The sequence below is a fragment of the Bactrocera dorsalis genome, chromosome 3, assembly GCF_023373825.1.
Source record: "Bactrocera dorsalis isolate Fly_Bdor chromosome 3, ASM2337382v1, whole genome shotgun sequence".
Classification (NCBI taxonomy): Eukaryota; Metazoa; Arthropoda; class Insecta; order Diptera; family Tephritidae; genus Bactrocera; species Bactrocera dorsalis.
Genome location: NC_064305.1, coordinates 6,442,926 through 6,462,611, shown reverse-complemented (window position 1 = coordinate 6,462,611; position 19,686 = coordinate 6,442,926). Strand labels below are relative to the sequence as shown.

The 19,686-nt window shown below is 35.0% G+C and overlaps 1 protein-coding gene and 3 non-coding genes across 12 annotated transcripts in view; 1 reads left to right on the top strand and 3 right to left on the bottom strand.

Moving 5' to 3' along the window:
* Positions 1-4,356: 4,356 nt before the first annotated feature.
* LOC105228428 (NAD kinase) overlaps positions 4,357-19,686 on the bottom strand; it is a 51,590-nt gene continuing 36,260 nt past the window's right edge. For 8 of the 9 annotated variants that reach the window (XM_049453623.1, XM_011208254.4, XM_049453625.1 and 5 more), the window contains 5 exons: positions 7,207-7,290; positions 6,726-6,959; positions 6,271-6,643; positions 5,954-6,211; positions 4,357-5,887 (listed from right to left, as the gene is read on the bottom strand). In XM_049453623.1, the coding sequence (XP_049309580.1) occupies positions 5,585-5,887; positions 5,954-6,211; positions 6,271-6,643; positions 6,726-6,959; positions 7,207-7,290 (1,252 nt within the window). In that variant the 3' untranslated portion in view covers positions 4,357-5,584. Of the gene's footprint in view, positions 5,888-5,953; positions 6,212-6,270; positions 6,644-6,725; positions 6,960-7,206; positions 7,291-9,762; positions 10,450-19,686 lie in introns of those variants that run through there. The other variant, XM_011208255.4, reaches the window with a different exon arrangement.
* Trnak-cuu (transfer RNA lysine (anticodon CUU)) lies at positions 11,354-11,426 on the bottom strand. Its single transcript has one exon. It is a non-coding gene; the product is annotated as a tRNA-Lys (tRNA).
* On the bottom strand, positions 12,446-12,518 carry Trnak-cuu (transfer RNA lysine (anticodon CUU)). The gene has a single exon. It is a non-coding gene; the product is annotated as a tRNA-Lys (tRNA).
* On the top strand, positions 13,240-13,311 carry Trnad-guc (transfer RNA aspartic acid (anticodon GUC)). Its single transcript has one exon. It is a non-coding gene; the product is annotated as a tRNA-Asp (tRNA).

The following is a 19,686-nucleotide window of genomic DNA, read 5'->3' as shown; positions in this document are numbered from 1 at the left end:
TTGAAAACATTTAGCGATGACTTTTTCGAAATTCTTTATTGAATTAAATGATAAAAAAATAATGTTTTCACGAAAGTTAAAAAAATTAAATTTGCAAATTTTTGTACTAAATTCATAATAAATTAAAAAAAAATGTTTTGTTTTTATCATTTTATTTAAAAAAATAGTAAGAAAAAATGTAAGAAAAAATTTACAAGTATTAAATATTTAAATAAAATGTAAATATCGTGTGCTTTAAGTTAAAATGTAAAGGTTACGCTTGAAACATATACAGTATATCGTAATAATAAATACATATACATATATTTTAAGTATAAAAATTATATAGATAAATTCTTAATATTTTAATGCAATTAATTTTTTAATATTAAATATATGCGACTGTTCAAAATTGAACATGTTCGTTGCTGCCAAAGCACGGACAACAATATTACATTTAAGTCTTTTTTATTATTTCAATGTTAAATAAGATAAGCTATTGTAATCATACAGTCCACTAGTAATAGATATCTATGTTCAAATATATTGAACATACATACACATATACATAAACATACGTACATAAAATAAACACATAAAAATGTATGCATTGATATGCAGCATACAAACATATATGAGGCACGCATGCATTAATATGTGACACGCATGCACTCAAGAAATATCTAATAAACATACATATTTACTTAGGTTTGGGCAATTGATTAGAAATGCACATGTGCACTTGAAAACAACCCAAACCAAGCAATATAAATTATACTTCTATGACAGCACACACACACACACATGTATTGTATTGTATAGTTAAAAACAACCCCAAGTGGTGTGCTGTAAATATATATATGTTCATATTAAAATAAATGTTTAAAATATGTACTATGATTCAATTTAAAAATAAAACTAGAATGAAATATTCTCAGCTCGACTAAGGTCTTTATTTTTCCCCACCAGCGGTAAGAATTTAAAGATTCTTTGTTGAGTTTAAAAAGTTTGATCTTACAAATCAAACAGTTTGATACATAATTTCAAACAGCGACTGACATATAATTTTTATATTTAAATATCATTTTATTATTAATATTCAATAACTATGTACATATGTATATTAGAAAAACTATTAATTTGTATGTACTATTATTCAATTAAAAAATAAGCAAATCTGGCAAATATGATATAAAATATTAAAACTGAAAGCGCATATAATATTAAATAAATAACAATTCTGCAAAGTTAGCTTTAAATAGTTCATAATAATGCGTTGTAAAATAATAAATAGCATCACATTCTGTAAAATGCCTTGTTTTACTTAAAAAATTCTTTTATAAAACCTTTTATATTTGTTTTTTTATCGATAATACATACCTCAATTATTCCAATTCAATAATCACAGTTCACCATGTGCGGCCCTAAATCTATGCTACATAAATGTAAATGCTACGCAAATGTAAACATGAGGGCTGTTAGCCACAGCCGAATGTTAACAGGCTGATCACAGATATCAATGGCTTTAAGAACACAACATTTTTAGTCAAAATGTTATGGAAAGTGAATTAATATTGAGTAATCCTGTATGAAAAATTGTTTTTTTCATACTGTTTCGACTTTAGCACATTATTCCCGACACACTTTCTTGGTATTTTCTGTAACTGCTACTGCTATGTTGCTGTTAGTGTAAAATGTTAATGAAATGTGTATTGAATGTTAACAATAAGAAGTTTCATTTGAGTTATGTTGTATAGCTTTGTTTTGATGACGAAAGTAGTGACTAGAATATAATAAGCGTTATATAATGTATACATTTTTTTTTTTCAAAATAAAGAAATATTGAAAAAAAATAGCAGCTGGAAAAACAACAACAGTGTTGTATGAGTGTTGCTTTTTATACTGTTTTTTATATTTTTTTAGAAAATATGAGCTAAAAAATGTCTTATTTAGTATTTTTAGTTATTTAGTGTTTTTATTATAAAACTAAAAATATAAAAATACTTACCTTAAATAATAAAATGCTTTATACTTTCCTTATTTTTTTAATGCTAACGAGATGCTATCTTCACAGGTTATCTTGCAGATTTTGAAACAAAAGGATTTATTTCCGATTTTCAAACAAAAGCTTTTTTTCTTCTTTATTAAAAGCATGTAAAAATAGTTGAATTATTTAGATTAGAGAAGTAATGAAGTGCACATCGGACATTACTAGAGTGCATACTATAAATATACATAGCTTATAGCTCACATTGGTCAGTACAAGAACTCTTTATTAGCGTAGACACCGCTTATCTGGTTATAGCCAAGAAGAATTCTACACATAAGCAATAAACCAAAGGATGTGGAAGAAAGAAAAAAAGGTCGAATTTTTTTTTTGTAAATTAGAATGGCTGTAATATTAATTAAAAATTAAATTATTTTATTTTTTTACTTTTTCATTGCTTTAACAATTTAGGCATAGTATTTAACTAATAGGAGTGCATTTGCGGTTATGGATTTATTGCAAAATATTTGATAAACAGTGAAATGTAAATTTAATACTAAAATCATATACGCTTATACAGTATGTGCCCGCCAACTTTAAAATATTAAGTTGTATTTTATTTAAATAAACTTTTATTTATAATAAAAAAGGTACATTAAACTAACTCTAACACAACCATACATACACATGTATGTATGTATGTGTGACCTCTACCAGAATATTCATTAAGAATATGCGCATTTAATTATATATTAGCATTTATATATTTATAACATAAACATATGCTTACATGTAGATACATACATACATGTATAACAACATGTAATTAAAGCTAAGAGCTGTACTGTACTTTTACAGAGAGAGTTTACAGAGGATATTGCTTGGCTTTTTAAAGTTTGCGCTTTGCAAAAATTTTTTAAATCTAATAAGAGTGATAAAATATATATAATTTTGTATTAATCTTAAAAATCATGACGATAAGTTTTTTTATAGTTTCGGCTTTAAGAAGGACGAAATCATAAAGATTAATTAATTGAAAGCCTAAAATTGAAATTAGATTTTATTTATTGAATTTTTTTTACAAAACTAAAATGAGCTTAGACATGGAAAATAAAGCAATTAAATGAATTGTATTTTATATATATTTTTAATAAATAACAAAAATTATGAAAATATGTTATTTTATTTCGAACAATAGAAAATTACGTCAAAATATATTTTCCTCTAACTACAAAAATATTAAATTATAAATGAAAGAAGCGAAATTGAAAATTAAGGAAATTCAGAAATTTAAATAATAATGCATTTAGTAATTTTAAGAGGCATTTATAAAAAAATAATGAATCCTGCAAAAAATTGTGTTTAAAAAATTGAAAGAAGGGAAATTTAAAAATAAAAACAAAATTTGAAATTATATATATATATCCGATTTAGTTTATAAATTTAAATACGAAAAAAACATACAAACAAATAATGATTAAATATTAAAAAAATATTTAGTAAAAAAATATTAAGTATAAAAAATGTGTAGAATAAATTTCAACATTAAAAAAGAGATAAAAAAAATTCAAGCAAATAAAAAAAATTAAAAAAATGCCAAGCAAAAATAATTTAATTAATAGGAGAAAAAAATTGAATCAGATATGAAAACAAAAAAAATATAAATTATAAAACTAACGTAAATAAATTAAGTTAATTTTTGTATAATAAATAATATGAACCCAAAATCATAGCAAAATATTTAAATTAATTTTTTTAAAATAAAAGGAAATATTAAAAATAATAAAATAAAAAAATTGCAAAACAAAAAAAAATTTTAGGAAAAAATAAAATTAAAAAAATATTAAGTATAAAAAATGTGTAGAATAAATTTCAACATTAAAACAGAGATAAAAAAATTCAATCAAATAAACAAAAAATTAAAAAAATGTCAAGCAAAAATAATTGAATTAATAGGAGGAAAAAACTAAATCAGATATGAAAATAAAAAAAAATATAAATTATAAAACTAACGTAAATAAATTAATTAATTGTAATATCAGCCCAAAATATTTAAATTAATTTTTTTAAAATAAAAGGAAATATTAGAAATAACAAAAAAAAATTTGCAAAACAAAAAAAAAATATTTTGAAAAGAAATTTCTATAGAAAAACTAGTCGCAAGAATTCTAGAAATCAGATAATTTAATTTATTTTTTTTTCTCCTGGCTGTTTTTTTCGAAACGACACCCACGATTTCTTAGGTTTTAATAAACCGGTATTTTAGAAAAAAAAAAATTAAGAAAAAATTAAATTTCTACAGTCTACTTTATAGATTTGTCTATGTCTGAAAATGTCCATATATCCAAATTTTAATTTTTGCTATTTATGAAAAATTCGAAACAGTCAAAAAAAGTTAAACGAAATTTTGTATTGTTATTATTATTGCAATTATTATTATAATTAATAAAAGTTATTATAATTAATATAATTAATAATAATATTATATAATAATTAATTATTATTAATTTTAGTTATCTCAAAAATATACATATATTACTAATAAGCTACGCAAATATATTTCAAAACCCTTTATAATGCAAAGCATGATTAATATACGCAACTAATTTAAAAACATTGCTTATAACAAATGCATTGCATTGACGCATAAAAATCTCATTTTTTTAAGTGAAACTGATTGCCTATTTTTTACATACATACATACATGCTGCTTAAAGCTAAATTACACTATAGCGCTAAATATATTTTTAGGCGTGTGCACGTGACACAAAAGAGCAAAACTATAACTACGTTTTATATATGTACATGTATGTATGTATGTTTGTTTAGAAAGTGCTAATAATTGCTGCATATTGCTAATAAGTGTTTGTAAAATATGATTGCAAATAAATAATAACACAATACAATTTGAGCTTTTGGGTTGGCATTGCAAGTGCTTAAAAAATATATAAATGTGTATGTGTGTAATTGTGTGTGTTTTTGTTTAGAAATAGTTTTGATAGCTACTCAGAGTAAGCCTGTTTGTAACTGAAGGCAATAGAAGTCAATGAGTGCACATAACCTCAATTGTGGCATGAAGCACATAAGGCTTTACCACTACATATACATATGTGTATGTGTATGTCTTAAGCTTTCGTTGCCAATTACTTACAGTATTACAATTTACTGCTATTACAATAAACATTTTTTAGAATAATTATTTATAAACACTTTCATTTCATTTTATTTGCTTCAATTTCACATCACATTTAACTTGTCATTTATTTCATTTGTATTACATAAATCATTTAACAAAATTATGCTATACTAATTTCTGCAACAGATTTGTTCATAATTTCTTACAACTGCCATATTAACATTACCCACCGACTCGACTCTTTCACACACTAATAAAAAATGTCGCTAAAGCTAAAGCACAAATCAAACAAAATGTGCACGCTTCCCAACAAAAGCTTACGCCAAAACTCTACACAACATTGCTCTTTCATAATATAATGCCTATGCGCCGAAGCGGCGTGACACAGCTGTGCCACAGTTGCGCAGCGCCAAATTTCATTATTTTCGCTTACACTCCCCCATACTCAACTCATCGTCGGAAAAGTTGAAAACCACCCACAATCACTGCAAGCCACTGTCCAGTAACGTGTCGTTGACACGATCCAAATCGTCGAGCGTGTCTTCCGAACCGGAGGCGGTCAGGTCGCTCAGCTCGTCGAGGCATTTCTGCTTCTTGCGCACATTCCAGTGCAGGCACTCCGCCAGCGAGTCGAACCAGTCGGAAATTTGATCTTGTGCGCATATGCTGGGTACCGGATAGATGGAGGTTGTCACGCGCAGGCAATCACCGTGCAGCAGCTCCTGTCGATTGCGGCCATCGAATGAGACCCATGAAGTGTTGCGGCTGTCCGGCGAGATGCTGATCTGTGTTAATTGTGGTGAGTAATTAGTAAAAGTTATATAAATATATATGTTTAAATAAATACATACCTTCAACTCCACACCGGCGGGCACTACAATCGGTCGAAAACTCAGCGAGTGTGGGCAGATGGGTGTCACCATTATCGCCGGCACCGAGGGATGTATCATCGAGGCGCCAGCCGCCACGGCATAGGCGGTACTGCCAGTGGGCGTGGACACAATCAGACCGTCACCCTGCACAGACGTGATATATTTTCCATCCAAAAAGAGATCGATATTGCTTAGGTACGGTGAGGGCCCACGATCGATGACAACTTCGTTGAGCACCTGTAAAGTAGCCGGAATTAATATACAGCGTATTTTATAATTTCGCTCTTGCTACACACCAATATATTCGTTGAACCACGGCTGCCACTCTTATTTGTGCCATCGCTGCCATCCGCTTGGTAATTGTATGCGTTCTTTGTTATTTGATTCGTTGAATCGCTTTCCGATTCCTTGCGGCGATCATTCTTTCTGTAAATGACACAACGCAAGCGACTGCGCAGCGTGAGCGCAGCATGACCCTCCAGCACGTTGGTCACTTGCTCCTGGAAATTCTCAAATTCGAATGGTGTGAGGAAACCAAGCGAACCCAAATGGAATGCCATCACCGGTGGCACCGATTGCTGGAACAGCAACGAAGCGTACAGCAGTGTGCCATCGCCGCCGAGACAGACTATGAAATCAATACGATCGGTTAGATCATCACGGCCATCTCTGTGTGGCGAAACAGAAGTTTAAGAAATGCATGCTCAATAAAAATAAAATTGTTGTTAACGAAATGGTTTGATGGACTCACTTGAATGTCACTAATTTCTCTTTGATATTCTTGAATTTCTTATCCTCTATTAGTAGCGGGTCATCGAGCACCGCCGACTCGACCCAAACGACCATGTGCTTCTCCTGCACCAGCCATTCGACCAGCTGTACGAAGGGTGCCAGCACCGTTGAGTCACGCACTTTCTTTATGACGAGCACGGTGAGCGGTGGCTTGTACCAGGTCAGGCGTTGACTGGCGGGATCCTGAATTTGCCTGCAATAATCGGGAAGCAAATGATTTGAGTTGATTAGTTTTTACTCATAAAAATAAATTTATATTTAGCCGTTAGCTGAGAGTGTATACGAGAGTGCAGCAACTCGGAAATTTAAATTGTCTGTGTTATTTCTTTAAAAATGTAGGTACCCTCGAAATGGATCACCCTTAATTGTTTTAATTATTATTAATATTACTTCGTTATTCTATATATATTTCCTCATTCAAATTTTACTTGTTTACTTACATAACCATTGCTTGATTTTTCATTATTCGTCCACATGGTCCAAATTGTTGGAATGGCGATGGAGCATTCAAACTTCTGGTGCGCCTGTAAATAGAAAGGAAAACACAAACGAAATTAATTATTTTGAATTTATAATACTAAAACATATAAGAAATATGAAAATAAATATAAATACATATTTTATTTATATTACAAAAAAATATTAAACGGATTAGTTCTTATTATATCTTTCTGAAATAATCATAGAAAGTAATTTTTTCCTTAAATTATAAGCAATGTCTTAACTAGGCTTTTATTGTAAAATAAATTATGATTCAAAATTCAGGATTCCAAGAAAATCTTAAGATTCGTTTCGAGAAAAAATTTCTATAAATACGTCACTTTTCCGAAACTATTTGTCGGATTAACTTACATTTTTCGGAGTATATTTTCATATATAAGAAGGTGGATGGGGCAGGGGCACACGAACCACCTGTGGAACTCTTAACATATACACGAAGGAATCGATAATGGTTGATGAGGTGGGCTTGAGGATCTATTTCGCTGTGCTAGATCTCAGACGACCCTTCAAGATGGGGGAATATTGCAGGCAGTATTTTCCAGGCAGAAGCCTTTGCAGTAAGGAAAGCCGCAGAGATAGCTAACAACGCAGGAAAGGACATTAGGAATAGTAGATATAGTGTCTGCAGGGAAGCGGCTGCATACTCGTATGTACTGGATTCCAGGTCACAAGGGCGTTCCGGGAAAGGAAATAGCTAATGAGATTGCGGAAAGGAAATCCGCTTGACTATCGAACCAGTTCAAAAAATACGCAAATTATTAAAAACAATACACAACGAAATTTCCGAAAGCAATCACAGATGGAAAAACATATACATAGGTAGCATTAGGAACCTCATATGCTGAACAATAGTTGAAGAACGGCAAGACTGACCAGATTGTTTGGGTCTAAATTAAACTGAGCAACTGGAGCAGTGAAGAATGTCGCCAGAAAGAAGCGACTTCTCTTCTATTGGGTGACAGGCCACAAAGACATTGTCTTTACGACGATCTAGACCAGGGCATGGCAAGCGGAGTTAAACTACGATGGAATGATCTAAGGGGTGCAAAACTGCAAAGGTCATTTGCAAAGCGGTAGCTCAGAAATATACAAAGTTTCTGCATAACTTGATAGAAGAGCCTGTAGGAACATGAGTACTTAGAGTACTTACTGGTCACACGCCTGCAGAATGGGGCTGATAGATCGAGAAGACTGTAGGAAATGCCAGCACCACGGAAAAGATGGAGCATCTCTTGTCTACGTTTCGAGCACTTAAGATAAGATAAGATAAATAGACGGGCATTGCACCGCAACCCATAACGTCTATTGTGCCCCCTCCTAAACCATAAAGACTCACCTAGCCTCAACATATTGCTAAAGTCCAACTTACTGCTGGGTGCTAGGATCCCTATTTGGAAACATGGATCCCAGGACCTTTGTCCTGCGACTGCAGATTACTATGCAGTCAATTTGAAGGGATTCGGGAGTTTCTGTCACAGAACCGGCAATTTGCGCAAGAAGCTAGGCCCATGTTATATAAGTGTTTCTTAAGTTCAATGGCCAGTCTAGAAAACGACAATAGCCGGAGTTTGTCCCTTGGGACAGGTAGCCTTGAAATCCAGCAGATGCTACTTCGGACTGAGTAGGCAATTGAGAAGTAAAGTCCTCTTTCGAGGAAGAACTAAACTCTACGAGCCACTCATCATCCTCGTCCTGCTATTGTGCAGAGGCATCGACAAATGTTGTCATGAGTCGGCGCTATGAATTTCGGCAGAAGGTTCTACGAAAGATCTATGGTTCTTTAGCGCATTTGAAACGCCGAATATCGCAGTCGAAGGAATGAGGAGCTGTACGAGATATACGACGACATTGACATAATTCAGCGAATTAAGAGACAACGGCTACTCTGGCTAAGTCATGTCGTCCGAATGAATGAAAACACTCCAGCGCAGGGAGTATTCGACGCAGTAGGAAGCAGAGGAAGACCTCCTTAAAATTTTAGTCCGCAGAAATTCATTTAACCAGCAATAGCAATAGGAATGCCAGCAATTCGTGTGCACAAACAATATTTTGCTATAAATTTCTTGCCATTTATTGGCATAACTCCTGACAGACGCCGCCAAAAGTGTTGCGACAGCATTTCGAACGCCAACACATACACCAATACATATACCGCTATGTATTTAGTACATAAACACAACGCGAAACCAAACCAGATTTTTTAGTTGATCACCTTAAAATTGTTTAACGCGGCTGGCGCCTGGCACCGAAAACTCAAAGAAAGAAAAAAAAAATCGACTACTTTTTATAGAGCGAGCGCATTTTAAGAATATTTCTAGCCATGCGCTATAAAGCTACATACTTAATTGCCTGTAAGCATGCGCGTTTAATGTTCAACTTAACGCCGCAAAAAATTTATGCCATAAATATTTATATAAAATTTTCGTATAAATTTTGTTAATTATCCGCACAAAATACACAAAATTCTAGGAACGTATTATGTGGGCGTTTTTAACCTTAAAGTTCTGCAGTCCGCCGTGATTTTGTCGGCCAGCGACAGCTGTTCCAGCACAGTTTCGCCGTTGTACGCATGAAAGCCGTTATCGGCTATAATGTCGTTATTGAATTCCTTCAAATCGATGGCGGTGCGTTTGAGCGGCACCGCGTCCAGCAGCAGCTCTTGATGGCGCCGATGTATCGGAAACATTTTTCAAAGGATTTTATGAGCTCACACTTTTTACGCGATTTTTTTTTTATGTGGCTTTTGCTTAGTTTTAGCACTTAACGCACGATAAAAAGCGCATGAAAAGTTCAAAGGCACGGAAAAAATGTTTTTTTTTTGTTGTTGTTGTAGTTAATAAGTATCTTTGTATATAGTAAAAACGCACGAGCAATTGCGTACACCGAACTAGCTGCTATTATATTTATTTTAAATTAATTTTTTGTTGTTGTTTTCTTTAGCACTCCACACTTTTGTTAGCTTTATTGCTTCATATATTGATACTAGTATGTTGTGAGCGAACGTTTTGTATTTGCCGTGGGTAGTTGGTTGCTTGCGCGCTCGTTCGTTTGCGGCTACTGTGCGCTGCGACTTCAAGCGTTCGCCTTTTTGATTGCCTTTTGATTGGCTTCGCCTGTTTGTTGTTGCTTTTATTAGCCGTATTTTAATGCCGTTGTCGTCGTCGCTCAATTGCTGTTGCCCGCACGAAGGTTAAGAAAATACTGAAAACCAGTGAGCTCTGCGCCCAACAACATGCTACTACCAACAATTGGTAAAACGTTTTTGTTTTCGGCATCTCTTTTGTTGTCGTTTTGCTTCTTCGGCTCCCAGCATACGGCAGAGCAACAACAGACAATATAATCGGTGCCTCAGCTGGAGTCAGCTGGCAGGAATCATAGCAAAAAACGATGAGCATAGCGAAGAGGGAGGGATTGTGTAAGTCAGAGTTGAATAACGCTGTTGTAAACTATGTAAGAAAACAGCATAGTGGAAGCAAACGTTGGCAAAAATAAAAAAAAGATATGATAAACATATATATGTATATACATATTGAAATAATAATATGTAACTAAATAAAAAAAAAAAAATAAACCAAAATTATTGCGATGCTCAGGCGCATGCTGTAAGCTGCTGAGCATGAGATGAATGTCGCTGCTGTAAACTACACCGATTCAGTCACTAACTGCCTACAGACATAAGACTATTGGAGGGGTGTTTAAGTAGCTGTGGGCAGTGAACAGCTGAATTTACATGGTTTAGCTGAAGTCGCGCGGGGTTTAAGCGCTCAAGTCGTGCACAGTAAAGAGGTTGAACCAATTGGCTGCGTTAGGATTATATTGAAAGTGAAAACGTAACGAAGGATGAGCGGAAAGTAGAAAAAGAGGCTGTGCCCCTTGTAGATCCACATAACCGAAACGTAACGGGAATTATATCCAGACAAAGACTATTCGCCCCGGTAGGTCTTCATTACCGGAACGTAATGGGAATTATATCCAGACATCCAGGCAAGAACTGCCAACACGGCAACCAAACTCAAAATTGTTCAAGGAAAATGTCGCAGCTTTACGTATACATGTCTTATCGAATTGTATTCAAAAAGAATATTACGCCCAACGTGGGGCTCGAACCCACGACCCTGAGATTAAGAGTCTCATGCTCTACCGACTGAGCTAGCCGGGCAATTGAGGCATGGCGGCAGTATAACGGATTTTTAGATCAAAAGAATTCACAATGGAAGTCAATATTTTTATAAAATGGTGTATAAAATATTTGTATAAAAAATTACAGAAATAAAACTTTATATACATAGATACTTAAAAAATTTTCTAAGACTATTACGAGTACGCAAACCCACATTCATTGAAAGTCATCTTCCCAGATAAGGTCCATTTCTGGTTTAATGGCTTCGATAACAAACAAAATTGTCGCTATTGGCTTGAGTCAATTCCTCGTGTGGTTCAGGAAACGCAATTGTATCTCCAAAGATTAACCGTTCGGTACGGATTATGGTATCACGTCATCATCGGGCCTTATTTCGCTTGAAACGAGGCAGGAAATGGCATTACTATCAATAACGAACGTTATGACACGACGCGTTGATCGACTTTTTTCCCCGGAATATGATGAAATCGACGAGAACCAACAAGACGGTGCGCTGTTTCATGTTTCAAGTCAAACAAGGACATATTGCCTGCAAAGTTTGTCAACTTGTTAATTTCAAAAAATTACCCAGTTAAATGGCCACGAAGATCATGCCATTTGACGCCTCCAGATTATTTTTCTGGGAGTTTGTTAATTCAAAGGTTTAGAGCAATCAACCAGTAACGCTCGAGGAGCGCGAAGACAACATTCAACGCACTATAGTCGAAATTCCAACCGAAATGCTGCACAGAATGGATAGTTGGCCTAAAGGGATGGAGTATGCAAACGAATCTAAGGTAGCCATTTGGCCGATATTTAATTTAAATCATATATATGTATCTTACAATTACATGAATAACAAAGAAAAAAACTTAAACCCATTTTAACAAAATTTGAATATTATATTTAATTTTAACATCACGTCGAACTTGTTCTTAGACCCTGTATATGAATTTTTTTTTTATTAAATTATTCAATTATATAATCACCAAATAATTTCTTCAAGTGTATATAATTTTCTGAACTGATTTACACAGTGTTTGCAAAAAGTTGATCTGCGCCCAACGTGGGGCTCGAACCCACGACCCTGAGATTAAGAGTCTCATGCTCTACCGACTGAGCTAGCCGGGCAATTGGATCAGGATACTAGGGTGGCATGATTTCAAGTTTTTTTAAATAATTCTCTACATTCTCTTCTTTATAGACCTGTCTTTGTCTGGAACTATCTAAGGAGGATATTTCAATTTTTACTATTGTTAAAAATTTCCGAACAGTTAAAATATTAGTAAGTAGTTTTCTTTTTCAAACAGTCTCCATTTTGTGAAAAAAATGTTTTAAGTTTTCCGCAGAACCAGACATTCCGACAGTATTCGAGATTAGTAACTTTTTTGTGCTTTGCTTTCAGTTTGCTAGGAGGGTTGAAATAGTGGGTGCAAATTTGTATCATATCCCTTTATTTTCGAAATTAATTATTAAGCTAATTAATTAGTTTGAACACACGAGTTCTTCTTTTCTAGGGCTTCACAAAGCACTATATATAGTAGCTGTCTACGTGCGAACTCTAACCTAACCTAATCCCATTTGATCAGCTGTAAATTTTAAAATTTTTAACTTTATTCCTGCATTCCTGTAATGCTAATAATTAACTAATAAAAAATACATATGTAGTAAAAATATTAATTGCCGATTTTTGAAGTCATTTCAAATATTATTATGAAATTCATGCCTCTAGCTTAGAATACACCTTTAATTATTGAATTTGTAGGCATGTATCTTATTTCAATTAAAAAGTAATAGTTATAATTAAATTTAGAATTTTCAAAATTAAGTTTGTATAACGGTAAATATAACATCCTCGATAGTATAGTGGTCAGTATCCCCGCCTGTCACGCGGGAGACCGGGGTTCAATTCCCCGTCGGGGAGAAGGATATGATTTCTTTTTTGAATTTTAAATTAGAAAATTAAATTTTTTCAGATAAAATAAGGTTTTTTTTTGCTTCTATCAAATAAAAACTTTATTTAGTGATTTTTTAAGAGCTTGATAACTTTTTAAAAAAAAAAAACGCATAAAATTTGCAAAATCTCATGGGTTTTTATTTGAAACGTTAGATTGGTTCATGACATTTACTTTTTGAAGATAATTTCATTTAAATGTTGACCGCGGCTGCGTCTTAGGTAGTCCATTCGGAAAGTCCAATTTTGGGCAACTTTTTCGAGCATTTCGGCCGGAATAGCCCGAATTTCTTCGGAAATGTTGTCTTCCAAAGCTGGAATAGTTGCTGGCTTATTTCTGTAGACTTTAGACTTGACGTAGCCCCACAAAAAATAGTCTAAAGGCGTTAAATCGCATGATCTTGGTGGCCAACTTACGGGTCCATTTCTTGAGATGAATTGTTGTCCGAAGTTTTCCCTCAAAATGGCCATAGAATCGCGAGCTGTGTGGCATGTAGCGCCATCTTGTTGAAACCACATGTCAACCAAGTTCAGTTCTTCCATTTTTGGCAACAAAAAGTTTGTTAGCATCGAACGATAGCGATCGCCATTCACCGTAACGTTGCGTCCAACAGCATCTTTGAAAAAATACGGTCCAATGATTCCACCAGCGTACAAACCACACCAAACAGTGCATTTTTCGGGATGCATGGGCAGTTCTTGAACGGCTTCTGGTTGCTCTTCACCCCAAATGCGGCAATTTTGCTTATTTACGTAGCCATTCAACCAGAAATGAGCCTCATCGCTGAACAAAACACGCGCGCGAAACACATTTCGAACCGAACACTGATTTTGGTAATAAAATTCAATGATTTGCAAGCGTTGCTCGTTAGTAAGTCTATTCATGATGAAATGTCAAAGCATACTGAGCATCTTTCTCTTTGACACCATGTCTGAAATCCCACGTGATCTGTCAAATACTAATGCATGAAAATCCTAACCTCAAAAAAATCACCCGTTATAAATAAAATAATTGAGTATAAATATATGGATTATATTATTAGAATATACAATATGTTAAGTATTTTTAACCTTTGTAAGGTTGAGGATGAAACATCTCGGAAGTCTTACCTTCGCCGAACCACGACATAGCCGAAACTGACATTGACAGTCTCAACAAATTTGTGATAAGCTCAAAGTTTTTTGTCAATTGCTTAGAGTCTAATGAACTATTATATAAAATTATATAGAAGTTTTAGGTAACACAAAAAGGATCGACGTACTAAGCTGTAAAAGTGAGATCTCTGTTAGAATCGACCTCTTTTTCAAACCCGGCGTCTAATGATATATTATTTAGAAGTTTTAATTAGCATAACTGATATGCGTACTAAAGTGTCTAAGTGAGTTCTCTCTTAGCGCCGTCCTCTTAACCTAACCTAACCTCACTTTATATATTTTCTTATAATATTTGTAGATTTTCTTATGAATTTTAATTTTTTTGTTTTTATGTTTTATTCACGACATAATTTTTGTATTTTCAAACTACTGACCGACTTTTATTAGGCATTAAATAAACAAAAATTTAGCATGGTCACGCCTACAAACGTAAAGTAGTCGCTATAAGGTCACAACAAATTCCAATGCACAAGTATACCCGTTTTCGCAGAATTTACATAAATTCTTCCGGTCTACGAAAACAAATTACAAAACGTCAGCATCGAGCACGCCATAAAAAAATAAAATAAAATAAAAACAAAACAATTCTGGTAAAATCAATAAAAACATACATAAAAAACAGATGATACATATGTAATAAAAAAGTAATAAAAAATATTTGTGCGATTACTAATAAAAGTTTCATTGAAATTAATAACTTGTTTCATGGCAGCAGCGCATGCGCGCACTCAGCGTGTCGCTTTTGACGACATTACATATACGCCGGCGGCGGCAGGTTGGCACAGTGGCGACATATTGAACGTCTGACTGCGTTATATTTTCGTTTTTTTTTATTTACTTATTCATTTTATGTTTTATTTGCTTCGATTAACGATTCATTTGTTGGTTACAACACATTCGTTGGCAAAAGTGCTACTTTTTTGTTGTTTCCATTGGCACTTTACCGTATGAAATCGCACATTAGCGATGCAAAACGCAGAAACGCACTTTGAACAAACACAAATGTACAAATGTACATTCATATACAAATGCACAATATAAATTACATGTTCATACATGCAGGTTCGTGCTCGTGTGTGAGTTGCGACGCGGTTCGTTTGCCACCCAACGATCCCGAAGGTGTGGAAAATATTAAACGTATGCAGTGCACAAATATTTACATTCAATTGACGACAATAAAAGTAATATACTCTTATATATGTACATATGCGTTTAAACTATTGCAACAACAACAACAAATGTATTAATTGATTCAGTTGGTGCACTGGAGAGTCGTTGATGCAGCCAGTACACTATGCACATACACACATACATGTGTAGGTTAGGAAACAGTGTGGTGCTATGCAGCGCTGCTGGTTGGTGCTAGGAAGGTGCAGGCATTCCTCAGAGTGCACTTGTGCAGTTCGGTGTGTATGTGTGTGTCGGTATCTTAACCGTTGCACTTTCGTACTTTTGGTTTTTTATTAGTATAAGTATTATTAGTTATGCATGCATCTGACTCAGACGCTGGTTAACTAACTGAGTGATTGATGGTTAAAGATATACATACATATGTATGTATATGTACCTTTATGTATATATTTAGTAACCAAATATATGTATATTGTATGCACATACATATTAGGATGGGTCAAACACAAAAACAGATATTTTTTTCAATTTATGCTCAGAAAAATTGGTGGTTAGACAATTCAAAAACATTTTAGCTAAGCAAGAGGCTCATAATATTAAGAATCTGCTCATTCGTCGGTACCGCCGATATCGCACTACTATAGCATATAGCTGCCATATAAACCGAACTAACGGAAGAAAATGTGAAAGTTTTTTTTTCGGCGTAACTTGAACCGATTTATCTGAAATTTTTAGAGAGTCTTCTTTATCCTGAGTACCGTGTACAAAACGGGACACATCCGTCTACAACCGGGGGATATAGTGAAATATGTCATACTGGATATCAAGCTTTCATAGAAGCCGAATATCGAAAAGAGAGCAAAAAAGACATCAATTACCTTATACTGCTGTGGAGGAGCCATTGGCATAAGATTAGGTCCGAAAGTGATCCTCTGGCTCTACGATACCAAAGTCAAGCCCATTATGTTCTAAGGAATTTTTATGTGGTACTTGCAAAGAAACCACATACTGCCCGTAGATATCGGAAGGTGTATTGCTGCGAAAGTTGCTGTCAGTCTCAAAGAATATGGATTCCTTCAAGAACACGGGTCTGAACACTCGGAAGTCTTCACACACTTTGACTTTATAACGGATCACTTGGATCCCACGATCTGATCACGATCCAAACCGGGGTCTGGCGGCTCCATCTCTGCCCACAAACGAACGAGGAAGTTATGGGTGAGAAGAAGAAGTCATTGAAGAAGAGGGGCAGTGAGATTCTTTCCGGGTGGATCAAAGGTTGAGGGGCAGGATGGTGAAGGGATTTACTGTCAGAAGCTCTCAATCAATTCCAGCTTCAAACTTTCTGACTAATGTAGTGTTTTCCAAGCCGAGGTTACATCTATTAAGGTAGCAGTAGATTTACTGTTCTGGGGAGCAGCCTCCTTCAGAGAAGTGACCAACCACTCAGAATGAGTTCGAACACAGGTGTTCTTCATTTCTACGGCTTCACAAAGGACTACATAGACTCTAGATCAGCCATCTATCCTAACCCTGGCCTGGAAATATCTTTTAAAATTATGGAAAATATTTTATGAATGCGTTAAATTATGATCGAATCAGTAGCTAAGATAATTAGAAGCGTTTTACGAGTCAGAAACGGGTTAAGCGTTCGTTTTTATTTTTAGGTTGGAGTACACTATGTTGACTTAAATACTTTACTGGAGGATACGCCATAAATGTACCACATTCGTATATAACTTCGAGAATAAATCAAATGCAGCGATTTTCGATAACAGAAGCACACTGACTGTCTGTCTCGACATACTCACACTTCAGCTTCCACCCACATATTTGCTCGGTACACAAAACCGCAACGCACTCACACACACTTTGTTTTTCCTCTGAGGTAGTTCTGAGGTAGTTGTAGCCTTAACAACAACGTAAATCATCCGTAATTGTTTAAACATTCGTATTTGTAAAGAAATTAAGATTTATAAATAAACCTTATAATGTTTAATTAAGTGGCATATTTGGAGAAAATCATTACAAAGCTGGAACAAAGGAAAATCAGCGCGTAAATTTTCGTTTGAATTTTTCAACAATATATTTTTTTGTATAAATATGTGTGTACATGTGTATATTTGCGCGGCAGCCTTCAAAATTTGTCGGCATCAGACATGACTAATGCAAAAACCAACAACTTGTAAGTGATTTGAGATGCACACGAGTGATTTATTGGCGCACACGTGACAGGCTTGAATATAAAGCGCAGATACAAGATGAATGTGCATTTATGCATACATATGCATATTAGTTGTTGCTTTTTTATTAAATTAAATTCTTAAAAATTTTTATAGTCTGTGTACTTGACATCTTAAGTTAAAAAGCTGACGCCGGCGCCGACGCCATCGTGACCGAAACGGATGCGGATACACCACACATGCAAGCGCACTGTCACTGTTTTGGCAGCACTCATACGCAACGCTGGACCTCATCAATCTTGCCGTTATGAATTTTGCACGCAACAGCATTGCGCTGTCAGGCAGCCCTGTCACCCGGTCACGCTGTGTGGCACAAACTAATAGCGGTGCTACTGTTTAAGTTGTCTATCTTGCCTTGCTTGTTTAGCGAAAATTTCCACTAATGACATTTACACGACTTGTGCTGGCCTGTGTCACCACCACCCGCTGCTTAAAACGCGGAACCGTTGCAACACTTCAATATGCCACTTCAAAATTGGTACTTAAGTTCAGCTGTATTGGCGCTGTGACGCTGTGCCGCTGTAGTGGTTGGTGCCTTGCGGCGACTTGTGCCACCTGCGCTCCAGCAGCCGCACTTCAGACATCTTTTCTTGATCCAACAGCCGCCAACAGCCGTGCAACCTGCTTTTAATTGCTACTCGTATTTGTTTGTGTTCATTTATAATTAAGACAAAACGCCGTTGGCATTTACAAATCGCTCCATAACAACACTTAAGTACATATTTATTTGGCGCACAACATATTTAATCGCATAATAAATATGGCCTTAAACAATTACTCAATCGTTTGTTATACAAACGCGCAGCCAATAAATTGTTGCGTCTTTATTTGCGGTTATCTCGTTCGACTGATGTATGTACATATGTATGTAAATATTTTGGTTAGCGCTCGAGCATGTTTAGCATCTTAAGCTTCGAGAAATATAGTAAATTTGCCGGCGAAGTGAAAAAAAATTAAAAAATTATTATGTTTAGTAATTTGTTATGAATATTTTGTTGAACTTAGCTGCCTATGATTTTTAATTCGCTGAGATGTACAGCGTCTACCAAGAGGGATGATGGATTTATATCAGTTCTCACATGATTTGGGTCTAAGTAACCGAAACGGACCCGGATTTTTATGCAGCCAAGGACTGTCAACTCGGTACCATGCCTCGACATTCTATTACGGACTGAGTAGACAATTGCGCAGTAAAATCCTCTCTCGACGGACAGAGACCAAATTCTACAAGTCACTCATTAGCCCCGCCCTGCTATGTGGTGCAGAGGCATGGACGATAACAACTGATGAGTTTGAGAAGTAAAGTCCTTCTCGACGAACAAAGACCAAATTCTACAAGTCGCTTATCATCCGCATCCTGATATATGGTGCGGAGGCATGGACAATGACAACAGCTGATGAGTTCAGCAAAGCGAAAGGCTGCGCTGACTAGGTCATGACATTCGAACGGATGAAAACACTCCATCTCTGAGAGTATTTGACGCAAAAGAAGTAGACCTCCACTCCTTTGGAAATACTAGGTGGAGAAGGACCTTGCTCTACTTGGAATCTCCAATTGGCACCAAACCACCGCTGGACCAGTTCAGTCCAGTTTTAATGTCAATCCGAATTAGTAGAAGCTGACAGACCATTTAAAGCGCCGTAGCTTTGCCGATTGACAGCTAGAAATGATGGAAGCCCACGACGTTATTCATTGAAAAATCAGCTTCACAGATAAGGTCCATTTCTGGTTTAGCGGCTGCGTTAACAAATAAAATTACGTCACTAAAGATGGAATGTTTGAAACGGATTGTGATATGACGGAATCAGCGGACCT